This window comes from Poecilia latipinna, unplaced genomic scaffold (genome assembly GCF_001443285.1).
Source record: "Poecilia latipinna isolate Pla-1442-1.1 unplaced genomic scaffold, P_latipinna-1.0 Scaffold1981, whole genome shotgun sequence".
Classification (NCBI taxonomy): domain Eukaryota; kingdom Metazoa; phylum Chordata; class Actinopteri; order Cyprinodontiformes; family Poeciliidae; genus Poecilia; species Poecilia latipinna.
In genome coordinates this window covers 19,789-35,484 of record NW_015114597.1, presented here as the reverse complement: position 1 = coordinate 35,484, position 15,696 = coordinate 19,789, and the positions used below count along the sequence as shown (strand labels likewise).

Below are 15,696 nucleotides of genomic sequence, written 5' to 3'. Positions count from 1 at the left end.
TCTCACCTGTCCCCCTGTCTCCCCGGCCCACCTGCCTCCCTGACTCACCTGTCTCCCTGACTCACCTGTCTCCCTGTCTCACCTGTCTCCCTGTCTCTCTGTCTCACCCGTCTCCCTGTCTCACCTGACTCTCTGTCTCCCTGTCTCACCTGTCTCTCTGTCTCCCTGTCTCACCTGTCCCTCTGTCTCACCTGTCTCCCTGACTCACCTGTCTCCCTGACTCACCTGTCTCCCTGTCTCACCTGTCTCCCTGTCTCACCTGTCTCTCTGTCTCACCTGTCTCTCTGTCTCACCTGTCCCTCTGCCTCCCTGTCTCACCTGTCTCCCTGACTCACCTGTCTCCCTGTCTCACCTGTCTCCCTGTCTCTCTGTCTCCCCCGTCTCCCTGTCTCACCTGTCCCTCTGTCTCCCTGTCTCACCTGTCTCTCTGTCTCCCTGTCTCACCTGTCTCTCTGTCTCACCCGTCTCCCTGTCTCACCTGTCTCTCTGTCTCCCTGTCTCACCTGTCTCTCTGTCTCCCTGTCTCACCTGTCCCTCTGTCTCACCTGTCTCTCTGTCTCCCTGTCTCACCTGTCCCTCTGCCTCCCTGTCTCACCTGTCTCCCTGTCTCACCTGTCCCTCTGTCTCAGTGTCTCACCTGCTCTCTGATGTCCTGTCGCAGCTCTCCCAGGATCTGGTTGAAAATGATGAGCTGACCAATCAGAGCCTTGGTGTGTTCACCTGACAGATGATGTCACAAACAGGATGTCCAATCAGAGATCAGAGTAAAGATCATGGACGATCAGAACCGGTTAAGTGATCAGAACCTCACCCAGGATGGACTGGACCTCTCCCTTCCCTGAGGAAACAAAGAACCCATCACCGATCCGGATCAGAACCACAGAGCAGCTGAACTTCAGGTTCGGATCCAGGTGAGCTCACCTGAGTTGAAGGCCGACGAGTCTCCTTGGAACGGACAGTCGGTCAGCGCTCCGGCTTTAGCAACGCTGCCCCCTAGAGCCAGGCGGAGGGACTCCACTGCGCCCTGACAGAGAGAGGCCCGATGAGACAGACGCAGAGACGCGCCGGTCCTGCTGGACAGGAAAACGTCTAATCTTGAATCAGGATGAACCGAGCTGACGGAGGAGTTCTGGTCCAAACCTTCAGAGTGACCAAACTGAGGTTCCTCAGTAGAACGAGAGTTCAGAGGTCAGCTGAGGTACTTTATCGAGACGCGTCCCGGAGCCCTGCGGTTTTCAGTCCCACTGGTAGGAAACCCCAAGGAAGACCCTCCACAGCCTCTTCCCCACTAGAGCAACCGGTTCCTCCATTAGCAGATCCTGTAAGGTCCAGGGCTGGCACACGGCAACGTACCAGCCGGACAAAGATGGCTGCTGAGCCTTTGCAACTGCGTCAAGGCACACAGACGGACGCTGGAAGTGACGGGCAGGACTTTGAACTGAAATAGTTTTTCCAAGTTGTTGTTGCCAGAACAGCCGTTGTTCAGGTTGAGTTAAGTTGTCTGGGGAAGCAGCTGACCCAGTTGGAGCTCATCGGCAGCGGTATTTTTCCTTCTCCCTCCTGACGGGTGTGCTGATTTGACCAAACTGCTGACTTTGCCTGAATTCACACCAGACGATTTCTACCTCTAAGTCTGACTCGTACCATCTCCATTAAGCAATAGTTGACTGCATGTCACTATTCTTAGTTACTTATGAACGTCAATCTTCTTACCTTATAAAAAGGTTTTTTTGCTGCAAATCTGCAAATCCACTGCGGAGCAGTGGCGCTTACGACAGACGGCTGCTGTCCATTACCATCTCCTGTCCTCATCAGAAGGTAGGCTATGGAATGACAGGTTTGGTTTGCATCTGTGTGCTAAACAAGAGCGACATCAGGGGATGGATTGTGTGTTTCTTGAACAGTTTTACTGAAGTTAACGTGTACGCAGGTTGTTTTGGTGTCTGGTTTATGAAGAGCAAGCGATTTGATTGGCAGCAAACTGCATTGTCATGGTGCAACCTCCAGCAAAAGGTTTAAGAGAAATTGGCCCCTCAAGGTTGCTCAAACAAAATGATATCATCGGTGTGTCATCCACAGCTCCCGCTCGCAGGTGGACCGCCCACGTTCCACCGCCAGGAAGACACTGCCAATGCACAACTTGGAACAGAACCAGACATTATCCGTCTAGAGTGAGACAACGGAGACCTGGCCCAACGGGACCAACTCAGGAGCCCAACCTCCAGAGATACTGTCCTTTAACCTCCAGATGCCACTCTGCGCCAACGCACCTGAATCCCCCTCGTTAGCAGTCATCCAGCTCTGGTAACCAGGGATTCCCTTGGTCCAGGTATGGAGGAGGGATGTATCTAAAAGCTGAAGGATAGCAGCTCTGGAGGACTGGAGACACCTGGACTAAACTGCCTTTCCCAACTGGCCTGCGAACATCATGGGATCCTCCAGGGGAAATCAGAAGTAACATTTGACTAAAGAAATGTTAAATGTCCTCCACAGCTTCGTCCTTCAAACTAAAATCATGTAAAAGCCAAGTAAAACAATCAGTTATTCAGATTTCTCTAGTTAATTCATGCAATCTTTGCTGTTCTTATCCCTCTAACCTGAAGTCGGGCGTAGGATTTCTGTCCATGTCGGATCTCCACCATGTCCGCCTCTCTGGGCAGAGGAACCAATGGGGGAACGCCCTGACTGGAGTCGACCAATCGGCAGTCGGCATACAGCTCCACCTGCATGTTGCTGCGCTGGAGGCCGCCCAGTCTCAGGATGATGGAGTGAGTCCGTCCGTCGGCCAGGACGGAGTTCTGCAGGTTCACGGTGTGGACCTTCCCATCGGCTTTGACGTACCGGACCAGAACTGAGGACGAGGAGGAAAAGCTTAGTTGAAAATTAGGTTTTTCTTTTATCCGCGGTTCGTTTATGTGGGAGAGAAGTGGAACAGGAGAAAGCTTCAGCTGGATTAGGGAGGGAAACAGACTTCATGGAAAATGTTGAGAGAATAAGCTGTTTAAACAGCTAGCATGCCTAGGTGGGACCCATGTGGGGGAAAGGAGGGCAGACTATAGGGGCCCCACATGGGTTTGCCCATGTGGGGCCCCTATAGTCTGCCCTCCTTTTCCCCACATGGGGCCCACCTAGGCATGCTGGCAGGGGGCTAACATCGAGATCAAAACAGTCTCTACTTTATGAACGGTTTGTTACAAAAACTTAAAGATGCTTTAATGTCACTTTAAACATTTATTCATTACCTTCCCATTTGTTTTGAATTTGCATTAGCTCCTGCTAATGTTGTTAGCTCAAGTCAGTTATGTCACATCTGGCAAATGTTTTTAGCTCCTGCTAGTAGTGTTAGCGAGAGCTAGCTAATAGATTTTGCTCCAGCTTGTGGTGTTAGCCCCTGCCAATAGCTTACCTTTTGCTTATGGTGTTAGCTCTAGCTAATGTCATTAGCTCTTGCTAATGACATTAGCTCTAGCTAGCATCATTAGCAGTAGATCATAAGTCCATCTCGTTTATGACGGCCCATGAAACCGTTTTTGTTTCCCTCAAAGTCTCGTCGCGTAAGCGGCTCTCCTTGTACCGAGTCGCTGAACTTCCACCAACCTTTGTGGATCTTCCCCATGATGGCGACCTCCAGGTACTTCCTGTTGTCCTGCTTGCTGTAGAGCCCAAACAGAACCCCGCCCATCTTGACGGGCAGTCGGATTGTCGACACCACGTAGACGTCACTGAGCACGCTCAGACCACCCGACAGCTTCTCCACCGCCGCCACGTTCTGCTTGGAGTCCTGGAGGCTCAGAACGTCGATGACTGCAGGGAGGAGACGCAGACACACGGCAATCATCACAGAAACACAGAGATAACAACGTAAAGCCATTCAAGATGATGATGTCACTGCTTCTGCTGCACTTTAACGTTACAGCTGCAGCTGGCAGATTGTGGAAAATCCTTCTAACTGGTCAGGGAGAGCCGTTCTGGAAATGAAACCCAGCCGAACATCTGGAACTGAACCCACAGCTGCTGGTTTGACAGACTTCCCAGACTGCCCAGTTTCTGTAACATAATCCCAGTTTGACAGACTGGGATCTGGTTCCCAGAGCTCCTGAGGCCAGTTCTGAAAACCTGGACCTGATTATCAGACTTCTGCTGCCTGACACAGTTTTCATATCTGTGGAAACAGAAAACCGCTGAGTCAGCGAAATGCCGGAGACTTCAGTCACTTTAAATAAACTTTAGGTGTTGCTCTGATCTGCAGCTTTTCACTGCGACTCCACTTTGTAACGTGCTGAAACTTTTCACAATATGTGGACAAGAAAACACTTGATCCTCTTTAATAGAGTTCACACAGATGAAAATAAGATTAAAAAACAAGAAAAATGTCAAAATCTCTCTGAATTATTTACAGCCTGGACAGAGACTCAAATGGTTTTGTGCCGATTAAAGACGTTCAAACTATGGGTTTGTAATGTTACAGTCAGGACTAAATAATTTGATTTATTTTGCATCTGTAGGAAATAAAAAGGGAGATTCATTTTTCAAAGTCATATTTTCACCATGTTATTCATTCATTTTTAAATGAATGAATAAATGACAATAAATATATTGTTAGCTAGCTAGAGATTCAACTACAAATTAAATGAAAAAATAAAACTTTTATATTGGTGGTCCACTTCCTGATTTTGGCAAGTGAATCTGAATATTCCCTAAATATCCAAATTTGACCAATATTTAGCTTTATGCTAAATATTATCTAATGTTTAGGTAACAAATATTATGTATAGATAATAAAGTTAATTTTTAACCTTTGGCTAAATATTTGGCTTGCTAACTAAACATTTAGCTAGTTCAAGGTTTCTTAATATTAAGCTTAAAGGTAAGTATTTAGCTATCAAAATATTTAACTAGTTTAGAGCTAGCTAAATATGCAGCTTAAAGCTAAATATTTAGCTTGCTATTTAGTTAGCTAGCAAGCTATATACTATGCTGAATATTTAGTTTGAAACTGTTACATTTATAAATGAATATTATCTAATGTTTAAACTATGGATTTGAAAAATTAGCCCGTTTTTTCTCGTATGGCTGGATAAATAAACCAAATTATTGTTAGTTTTGACTGTGCAGCTTCCCAAACGGCGCCCCGTATCCAACATGTCCGACTGCGTCCAGCAGCTGCGTCGGCTCCAGACTGAAGACCGGAGTAAAGATTTTCCCTCTGATGGATCCTCCTTCTGATTGATCAGGATTTCTGGGAAATAAATGCTGTAAAAATCCGATCCAAGAGTGGGGTTGCTTTCTCTCTCTGTCCAATAAAACCGCCATGGAAAAACATTTGGATCAAAACGTCTCCCAACAATCCAAGACGGTGATGATCTGCTGGTTTCCAGGAGAAACAGAAGCTAACCTGGACCGGGTCAGTGTCAGTCAGGATGTGGGCCTGAATGTCATACCAAGGTCGGAGGAAACTACGGGACAAGAACGGTTCAGGAAACTACGGTGAAATAAACAAAATGCTGAAGCCACAAAACAGAAACGTTTCACGAGTGGAAAGAAAAGTTTTAAAAATCATAAAATGTCTCCGGAACGTTTGCGGCTGCTGGTTTCAACCTAATATCAGAAAGGAGATGCAGAAATTAAATCTGATTGGAAAAGTCAAAAGTTTTCCAAAAAATTAACGAAGGACTGACGTTTGTCAGAAAACATGAAGGAAGGAAGGATCTCTGTAGCAGCCACTGCAACGAGTCTGAAGAAACCTCTGACTGAAGACTGTTAGCATGTCGCTAACAGCTCAAAATCCAGGCAGCAGAGACGATTTTCCAAAGCAACATTTCCTGAATGACACCATCAAATGCTGTCTCGCTCTGCTAATCCACCTCGTTTGCTTTTGACACTTTATGGAGCTAAATCAGGGCCGTGAAGTTTGCTCAAAAGAAAAAACTATTTAAAACTGAAAAAAAGAGAATTAATTAAAACTTAATTTATTTTTCCAAACTGAAAAAAAAGATTTGAGACTGAAAAAAACGAAACAGTTAAAAAGTTCTGAATCTGAGGGAAAAAAAAAAAGTGGAAAAAACATGTTCAGAAGTCTTTTTAATGGGGATGGGGGGGTTCCAGATTTTTTTTTATTTCAAAATAATTCTTGAGTTTCAAATCTTTTTTTCAATTTAATTCTGTATTCCTTTAGAACAAACATCATGGCCCCAATTTAGCTCCATACGCTCCTCTTTAAGTCTCCACATATGGTGGATTAGAATCAAAGCTATGTCTGATTTCTTTTCTCCTGTTGTCAAAGCAAATCTTCCTGCTGCTGTTTAAGTGCTTCAGTTTAATTTTCCATGATTGCATCACATGAGCTCATTTCCACGCTGTAAAAAATTAAAGCTTTCATTTAAAATGCGTCTTTTCCTTACTTAGATGCTCTAAGAATTTACAGCCGTTTCAGCCCAGACTGTGGTTTCATTAAACTATCAGTTCCTCATGTCAAACACATTTTCAGATATAGCTTACCAGATTTTTAATATATGAAACTGAAAAAATAATTCTAAAAAGTTTTGAAACTGTAATATATAAAATTAAACTGAAAAACTATTTTTTTAATTATAAAAGATTTCAAATTAAGGAAAAATAAATTATTTTAAACTGAAATAAAAGATTTGGAAGTGAAAAAATATTACTTTTCAGATTTCTTTTTTTTTTTTTTAAACAAACTTCATGCCACCAATTTAGCTCCATAGCCAAACCCATCAGAGACGATCAGTACTGAGTTAATATACTAATTAACCTCTACAGCTTCACCTGACCAGAACCTCTCAGAGAAATAAACCCTTGAAGTCCGGCTCGGTTCTGTTACCTTGAACGTCCGCTCCGTCCGGGAACCCGGCCGACAGCTGAGCGAACAGAACCGCCAGCAGAACCGGGAAACCCCAACCCATTACTGGACCGGTTCCGTCTGAAAAGTTCCAGCAGCAGAGCAGAATGATGATGGAAAACAATAAACCGAGCTGTGGGTTCGGAACTGAGGATGGACCCGAACCCTGAGGCGGCAGCAGTGGGGGGCGGTGGGGTTCGGGTGAAGTTTCGGTGCGGAGGAAGAAGCGGCGGTTAGGGGGAGAACAGGCTGGGTCCAAACCGAGAGACGAAAAGCAATAAGTCACGCACCAGTCCGAACCGAACCGACCCGAACCACCGGAGGAGAAACTGACGGTCCAGCCTCACGAGCTCACAGCTGGAAACTGCAGCTGGCGCGCGCGCTCACCCCGCAGGCGCGCGACCGGAGAGAGGGACGTTCACAGGATTCAGCTCCGAACCGGACGGGTCCTTCTCCAGTTCTGATCCAAACGGAACCCGAAACTAAAAGAGTTCAAGACTCAAATCCTGGATTAAACAGCAGAAACCTGATTTATGAAGGGATGCGGCTGATCAGCAGCAGTTCAGGTTAGCTTCATATTGCGATTAATCAGGTTGATTTCAGTGTGTTATTGATTAATCGCAACTTAATTTCAAATAATGAACAATTTAAGCAATATTTTTATTTTTAAGACCATTTTTTCTGCTAAATTGTTAAAGAAATAGACATGAGCTCATCGACGACAATATTTATCATTTTTAATTTGATCTTCAACCATCAGATTGGAGCAAAGTTCAGCTTTTCAGGAATGTGGTTGCCGACATTAGCATTAGCGATAGCTGCTAATGCTAACTTCAGAAGCGTTAGCATGCTGACATGCTAGCAGTTAACATTGAGATGCCATTTTATGCTTGAATAGCTTCAATGACAGGCTAGCTTCTTTTAGCACAACTTGAACACAATAATAGTCTTTTCCATATCAATTTAGAAGCTGAATTGAACAGAGAAGCGGCTTCATCATCCATTGCTGTCAGCGGATTTAGCTTGTGCATCAGATTTGCAGTCGTATCAGGAACAAACGGCTACAAATGTTCCACTCTGAAATTTTGTATAATTTTTTTAATTGACTAATTTCATCAGCATTGATATCGGAAGCAGCAGATACTATCAAGTATTTAACATATCAATATCGGCCCAATAAGTAAAACTGGACCAATATTAATTATTCAATCATAACGACCAATGTTTATTTACATCCTGTTAGTTTGGGTTGTTGTTTGTTTGGTTATGTGTTGTTGATCCAGGATTATCAGTTCTCTAGCTGATAATCCTGTTAGTAATATCTGTTGTTTATTCACAGTGTAGAAAGAACAGAAAAATATAATATTTATAATATTGGTCAATTTTCATATCGGTGCATCGCCACTGGACATTTTAGAAAAACTAAAATCACACGACATGCAGGTGATCTGTTCTCAGTTTTTGATTTTGATTTTTAGGAACTAAAAATTTAAAAAATCTGAATATGTAAATTAAACTTCAGCATCTCACTATGAAACAAATAAAGAAAACTGAAGCAGGATTACTTTTAAACAAAATAAATTTAAAAAGTGTCTGGATGGAGAGGAAGAAAGTTTGTGCTTCTGAATTCACCAAAGATCTTTTCTTCCGCTGAGAGTCTCCACTCACCCTGACCTGACGCTGCAGGTGCTCCAGGTTCGCTTTCCCTCTTGTTTTAGGGTAAACGTCAGATATTAACAGGCTGTTAGAGTCAGCAGTTAGGAATGCAGAGCTGCATACTGTCAACATGCAACAGCAGCGCAGAAACAAAGCCGCCTCAGAGAGGCTCTCCTTAACCAGGCCTAATAACACAGACGAGTTTCAGGCAAGGTAGCTGCTGCTGCTGGAGTTATCAACCAAAGTCTATGAGATTATCAATTAAACTACCGTAATACACTTACATAAGACTAAGATAAACAAAGTTAAAGGTAAGCAACACTAAAACACCAAGATAGGAATAATGTGAAGTAAAGTTAAACTATGATGAGAGGACCAGAGGTAAAATAATGGCAAGATAAAGGCAAACAAAATTAAACTAGGATGAGATGAAGTTACATTAAACCAGTGGTTTCCAAACATTTTCTGCGCCCCCCTATGGATTACAAATGGCTGTCTGGTTGAAACGACGCGTGTGACGGGTGGGAAATAGCTGAAAATAGACACCAACATCGGTAGCCTACAAGCTACTTGTTAAGCTTAATGTGCTGTATTGACATTAGCTAGTCATCTTTTAGCTAACATTACCTGCATCCAACAGCTTTACTCAACTCAGTCGGTTAGTTTGGAGGGAAAAACTGAAAAGTTCTTTGCGTTTTGCTGGTTTGCTGCCGTGATTCTAACACAAACCTACGTAGCTCCGCCCAGCAGCAGCAGGTCTCCTTCACAGGTGGAAACCCAGCGCGAGCGTGTAGCACTCATATTGCGTTTATAGGCGGCTCGGAAAAACAGGTTACAACATGTTAACAACGGATTAAACAGTTTTAACTGCTGATAAAAGTGACAGAGGACACAAATATGGGAAGTGTGGAAGCCTCTACTGTGTCAAATTGACAGAGGGATAACAGAGAGTTGGCCATTCTAAGGTAAAAACCCAGCGCATACAGTGTTCATGTTTTGGTTTTTTTTTTTCATCCAGACGGCCCGCGCCCCACAGTTTGGGAACCTCTGCATTAAACTGAGATAAATTACACAAGCTAAGATAATTAAACTAATCTAAGGAAGATAAACATGGATAATATGTGCTAAACTTATGTCAAATAGAATAGGCAAGTTAATCTAAACTAGGTTAACAGAAAATAAATTAAGCTAGCACAGATATGTTAAACTAAGGTACGGTAACAGAAGACAAGCTAAAATAAGCAAATAGAGCAAAGTTAACCTAAGCTAACATGAGATCAAATAAAACTAGGCTAATAAAGCTAAAATAAACTGAGCTGGGCTAACAGATGCTAAGCTAAGGGTTTAAACTAAGTTAAAATGAAATGCCCTAAGATAAGCAGTAAAGGTGATCTTTACTAACTTAAGCTAAAAGACAAGTTGAACAAAAATATGAAGCCCGATGTCTGTTAAGCTAACAGAAGCTAACAAAGATTTAAAAAAGCAACTTTTGGAAGACTTGGAGAACTACTAATCACACCTGATTTTGTAGCAAAACTTTTTCTATATAAACTGTCTTTAAGTTTTTGTTGTTGATATTAAAACTGTTTGATAAAAAAATGTCTTTTAAAAACTTGTGGTTAGGTTCTGGAACGTTGATCCATGGAGCAGGAAGCACGAGTTTCAGGGAGGAAAATGTCCAGGATCTGAAACAAACCCAACAGTTTCTCCTCCGGCCTCCCCTCCAGCTCTGCGGCTGTTTGTTTCGGATCCTGGAGCGTTGCCATGGAAACGTGCATTTAACAGCAGGTGAGGAGGAGGAGGGAGGAAACTCCTTCATCCAACCGTCTGACTTGGTTTTCCTGCTCAGCCTGCAGCAGCAGAAAGCAAAGCATGGAAAGTGAGAAGCAGGAGAGTTTTCCCCTTCAGAGACTGAGCTGGTTCTGTGTCGGTTCTGCTGGTTCTGGTAGTTTCTCTGTGAGCAGAATGAAAGGAGGATTTCAATCCACAAACTGTTTCCAGATCAGCTCGTTAGCAGTGAGGGACCCCGGCCAGGATTCCTGCATGGTGCCGTCATGTGCAGCTGGGTGTCCCTCAGGAGGTCCAGACCCGGTCCAGACCGACGGCTGGAGGCTCAGGGCGGAGGGGCCACATTTACATGTTCCCAACTGGCTTCACTGATCCAGTCTGCTGTAAAAATATGACTCAGAATAAAAGTATATGGAGCCGTTTGCAAAGTTACAGGCCACAACAAACATTTTCATTCATTTATATGTCAGTTTCAAACTAAATGTTTAGTTTACATCCTAAATACTTAGCTCCAAACTAAATATGTAGCTAGCACTGCAAACTGAATATTTCATTAGCAAGCTAAATATTTAATTTACAACCTAATTATTTTTGATGCAAACCAAATGCTTAGCTAGCAAGCTACATATTTAGCTTCAACCTTAATATTTGCAATACCTTGCAACCTTAATATTTAGCTTAAAGTAGTTATCAAACTACTTATTTAGCTTCAAACCAAATATTTAGCTAGCAAACTTTACTAGTTAAATATTTAGTTTAAACCTAAATATTTAATTAGCAAGATGAATATGTCGCTTCAAATTAAATATTCAGCTTGAAATATTTAATTGCAAACAAAATATTTAGTCAGCAATGTAAATATTTAGCTCCACACTAGTTACTGTTAATGCTCTTCTTTGTTTTTCTCCATCTTCTTACAGGATCTCTGCAAATATCAAAGTGAATTTTAAGGCTTTTTAAAAGAACAATCTCAGTCTAAGAAATGTGACAAATACCTGCTGGAAGTTAACTGAAAAACTTAGATTATTATCTTAAGTAGTTAAATTAAATAATTGTAACTTATATTTCAGCACTGAGATTAAACATAATATTATACTCCTGTTAACAAATTTGAGAGTTTAATTTATTTTCTCCTGCATCAGATTACAGGAATGTTTTAATTTTAATTTCTCAAACAAGGAGCGTTAATCAGCAGGTCTGTACAAATGGCTGAATATTTCTAAAAATTAAATCCTAATTTACAGATTTATGCTGTAATCTGATTTTAGTTTAGTGAAAAGCAGAAACCTTAAAGATGTAATCCGACAAACCGAGGATCTTCCTAAAAGGAAGTGATTAATGTTTTCAAACATTGCTCAGATGAAGCTGCAATGGGTTGAATATCTTTATTTCCTGTTCAGCACCCAGACCCACTTCCTGTCCGCTCCAGGCTCATAAATTGTTTCTGTTTGGATCTTTTCCTGGCCGTCCCCCGCGGCGGTGAACCTGGAAAAGATCTGGTTTTTCAGTCCCGTATCGTCCTTCGTTTTCCTCAGCCGTCCCCTTCTTCTTCGTGGGCCCCGATGTGCTCCGGGTCCGGCGGCTCCTCCAGCGCCTCCTGGTGGCCGTGTTGGATGGACACCATGCCGGTCAGCAGGGCGTAGCTCAGCATGGCGCCCAAGGCAAACAGAGCCGACAGAAACTGCTTCCTGCGCTTGTTGGGGACGTTGTCGAAGTCTCCGGCCTCCGGCGCCGCCGGCGCTTTCTGAGCCGACGGCTCTGCGGCAGAGAAATGATCAATCCGGAGGATTATCAGCTGTGGCTTTACATCAACGCTTTAAACAGCTCGAACTGTTCATGTTGATATAAAATCTGTTCTAGAAGCATTTAATATTTTCCACTTCATTTTTACAACAATTTCATCAATAACTGAAGTTCTTATTTATTATTTTCAATAAAAGAAATAAATCTGGAATATATTTTAGATATTTAAAATATTTCCCATTTACATATTAATTTGTTTTAATTCATCAATGCAAAACATTCTCTAAACATTTATATACACAATACATTAAATATCTGTTGTTGCTGTACCAACCGTCTAGACCCCTCAGATCTTCTGGTTCTGGTTCTGCTCTGCATCCCCAGAACCAGAACCAAACAGGAGAAGCAGCTTTCAGCTTCTGAGCACCACAAATTTAGAACAAACTTCCAGAAAACTGTAAAACAGCTGAAACATTGAGAGCTTTTAAATCTCAACTAAAAACCCTGTTTAGAGTTGCTTATGGCTAAATTAGGATTAGAGTGTGGGTTTGATGTCTTCAATGTATTTGACGTTTTTAATGTTTTTATCTTTTCTTTTTATCTTTTTATTTCTCTTTCTCACTGTTTGCGTTTTAATGATGTTTTTTTAACTCTCTCACATGCTGTTTTTATTTTAATTATGTGAAGCACTTTGAAATGCCTTGCTGCTGAAATGTGCTATACAAATAAAATTTGATTGATTGATTGATATAATATGATGTATAATAACATTTTATGATTATAATTTATATTTAAATGTTTATATAGCTTTATAAACATTTTTAAATATTTGAAATATTTAACATTTACGTAAGATTTTAATTACACTACATCATTTAATTTAATTTGTCCTACATGCATAATATTCTCAAACATTTAACTAAAAAAGCATTTGATTAGAAATTATATGTATATATTTAAACGTGCTTACATAGTTATATTACTTTACGTTTTAAAATATTAAAAATAGTTATGACATTTACATAGCAATTAAATCAAATTAATTAATACATAACACTCAAATGGTTAATTTATACAATATTTTTATGATAATTAACTTTTTTTATGTTTAAAATAATTCTCATGCTGAAGGTAAAACTTTAAAACCTTATTTTCTTTCTGTGACTCTGTTTTCCCTGCACCAGATTTCGCTCCTCCTCTGTCACTGAGCTCATCTGTTTACAGACACAGTTTATATGAAGTCATTTCAACCCATCATTTCAGGGCCAGAAGTGACTTGTGGAGCGTTTTCCTGCAGATGCTGCCAGATGTCGCTCACCTCGGCTGTCTCTGGGGAAGTACAGCAGCAGGATGTTGGAGCAGAAGTCGCTCAGGTTGTCCAGGGACTTCAGGTGCTGCTGCAGCTTTCCGTTGGGAAGTCTGCACTTCAGGATGGGAGCCAGGTGGCCGAAGACGTAGGCGTCCAGAGACGAAGGCCTGCAGGGGAAACGAGACAACAGAAATGTCAGCGTTGGTGTCTGGGCTGCACGCGTCCCTTTTTTAATAAAGTTAGTGATGATTTATTGGAGAATGAACGTAAAAAACATTACATGCTTACTGCAAGCTAAAATAAATAAAAAACATTTTAATTACTCACTTAAACAAAGAGGCGATTATTATTGCCATCATAATCGTGCTTATGGACAAATCTCGTCCAAAGCAACAATGTTTTAAGGCTGATATTATCATTGCACGATCTGTACCCTTGGAAGAAATATTTACGGATTATTCTTAAAATGTACATCAATAAAGTGCAACATACTTATTTACAGTAATTACAATATTTATTGCTATAATTTCTCATCTTGCTAGGTCATGTTCTAATTCTCTTAATTAATAATTGTCAATTTAGTTCAAGAATTAGAAAACTGAGTATTTAACTCACTGGACTGTTAGCTAGCAGCTACAGCCGATGCGCCCTCTGGTGGACTCATCAAGGACAACAAGAGACCTTCATTTTATATAATTGCATAATTTTTTTATGTTTCCTTTTTTGGCTCTAGTGGCTTTTATTTGACAGTGCTCAGACAGGAAAGTAGAATAATGAGAAGGAGGAAGACGTGCAGCAAAGATCACCAGGCCGGGATTTGAACCTGCGTCGAGGACTGAGGCCTCCTGATGTGGGTTAACGCTGCGCCACCGCAGCAGCCTGATTGTAGCATTTGTTTAGATCAAATAAATGTTACCGTACTGGTGTTTATGTGAAACACTAATTAAACCATCTTTCCTCACTTTTGATAACCGTTCTAAAGTGGACAAAGTGAGAAGTGTTGCGAAATGCAATTAAATCGTTTAGATTTTTATTTCTTGTAATTATATTCAATTAATACACTATTTTATTATTTCAATGATATACAATAAGAAGATTAATAAAAATACCCTCCCTGCAAGTATTTCAGATTGTTAGCTTAGCTCTTCGCCAATACATTCGGCCATCTTGGATTTTTTTGCTTCCTCCGTTTTAGGACTTTCTTGTTGTAACCAAAATAGTCAGAGAACAAGCAGAGGGAATTCTAAAACAGTTTACAAAAACCATTAATCTGGTACAACTAACAAAAGGCAGAGCAAAGTTTATTATTATTACCAATGCATTAACTTAAAAACATTGCAGAACCAACCCAAAATACACCAGCAGTTAGCAGCTAACTGTTAGCTGCTAAGCTAGTGGGGTAACTGGCATGATAGCATCAAAATGCTAACACAACAAAGCGGTTATTTCACTCTCAAAACATCGACTTCATGACACTGCTTGGTGTAACAACACATATTATATAATAAAACTTTGTAGAAACAATTTCCAGGCAGCGAGGGCGCTGCACGTCTGGAATAATTCACTACAATAACCGTTTTAAATTTCACTCTGAGGTCGGAGATGGAAAATCTGCAGAACTTGAGAACTTACGAGTCTCCAAAGAAGAACTTGTGTGAGCCGAGTCTCTGCGACAGGAGGTTCATGCACTCTGCAGCGTCCCGGTACAGCTGGAAAACACAGGTCCAAACCGCGACTCAGAGGGTAAAACTCAACAAACATGATCCTTAAACACCTCGGTTCTGATAAAAACAGGTCCAAAATGCCTCTGGCAGCAGGAAATACAAGGAACATGACCAGAACCGGAACAGAGCCGTTTGTAGGGAATAGTTCAGAAAGAATAAAACCGGAGCTCTGAGTAGCAGGAAGAAAACCGTCAGAGAAACTAGACCGACCTTCGACCTCAAAGGATTCACATAAAGACGGAGCGAATGAAGCTGACCTGAGATTATATTAAAATAAACCAGATTAATCAGATTAAAAAAATTATCCTTCTGCAGATTTTTCATTTAACAACAAACTTATTTTACACAGTATCAGGAATACATTAAAAGATGCAAATAAATAATTTCCTTTTTGATTTAAGAAAATCAACATTTTATTACCTAAAATGCATCAACAGCATTCATTCAGAAAACCTTCAGATGACTGAACAGCAGTACAGTGAAGGACTGATCTGCTGATTATTATTTTATATTGATTAATAATTGGATTAAAAGGTAATTAATACATTTTATTTACAGAATTGCAAGTGAAAAATCTGCCACTAGATGAGTTCTGGATAAATCATATTTACACAAAA

At 41.2% G+C, this 15,696-nt stretch overlaps 2 protein-coding genes and 1 long non-coding RNA gene across 5 annotated transcripts in view; 1 reads left to right on the top strand and 2 right to left on the bottom strand.

Annotated features, from left to right (window-relative positions):
- Window positions 1-7,196, bottom strand: part of thbs3a (thrombospondin 3a) — a 23,909-nt gene extending 16,713 nt beyond the window's left edge. For 2 of the 3 annotated variants that reach the window (XM_015016119.1, XM_015016118.1), the window contains exons 1-6: window positions 6,842-7,196; window positions 3,598-3,804; window positions 2,598-2,851; window positions 922-1,024; window positions 812-838; window positions 638-720 (exon numbers count right to left, since the gene is read on the bottom strand). In XM_015016119.1, the coding sequence (XP_014871605.1) occupies window positions 638-720; window positions 812-838; window positions 922-1,024; window positions 2,598-2,851; window positions 3,598-3,804; window positions 6,842-6,923 (756 nt within the window). In that variant the 5' untranslated portion in view covers window positions 6,924-7,196. The remainder of the gene's footprint in view (window positions 1-637; window positions 721-811; window positions 839-921; window positions 1,025-2,597; window positions 2,852-3,597; window positions 3,805-6,841) is intronic. The other variant, XM_015016116.1, reaches the window with a different exon arrangement.
- Window positions 7,197-7,369: 173 nt separating this feature from the next.
- Window positions 7,370-10,800, top strand: LOC106935584 (uncharacterized). Its single transcript, XR_001421925.1, has 3 exons — window positions 7,370-8,759; window positions 8,805-8,826; window positions 10,139-10,800. It is a non-coding gene; the product is annotated as an uncharacterized LOC106935584 (long non-coding RNA).
- Window positions 10,801-11,670: 870 nt separating this feature from the next.
- Window positions 11,671-15,696, bottom strand: part of mtx1a (metaxin 1a) — an 18,124-nt gene continuing 14,098 nt past the window's right edge. The window contains exons 6-8 of the mRNA XM_015016120.1: window positions 14,988-15,064; window positions 13,365-13,522; window positions 11,671-12,061 (exon numbers count right to left, since the gene is read on the bottom strand). Coding sequence (XP_014871606.1) covers window positions 11,835-12,061; window positions 13,365-13,522; window positions 14,988-15,064 — 462 coding nt within the window. The 3' untranslated portion in view covers window positions 11,671-11,834. The remainder of the gene's footprint in view (window positions 12,062-13,364; window positions 13,523-14,987; window positions 15,065-15,696) is intronic.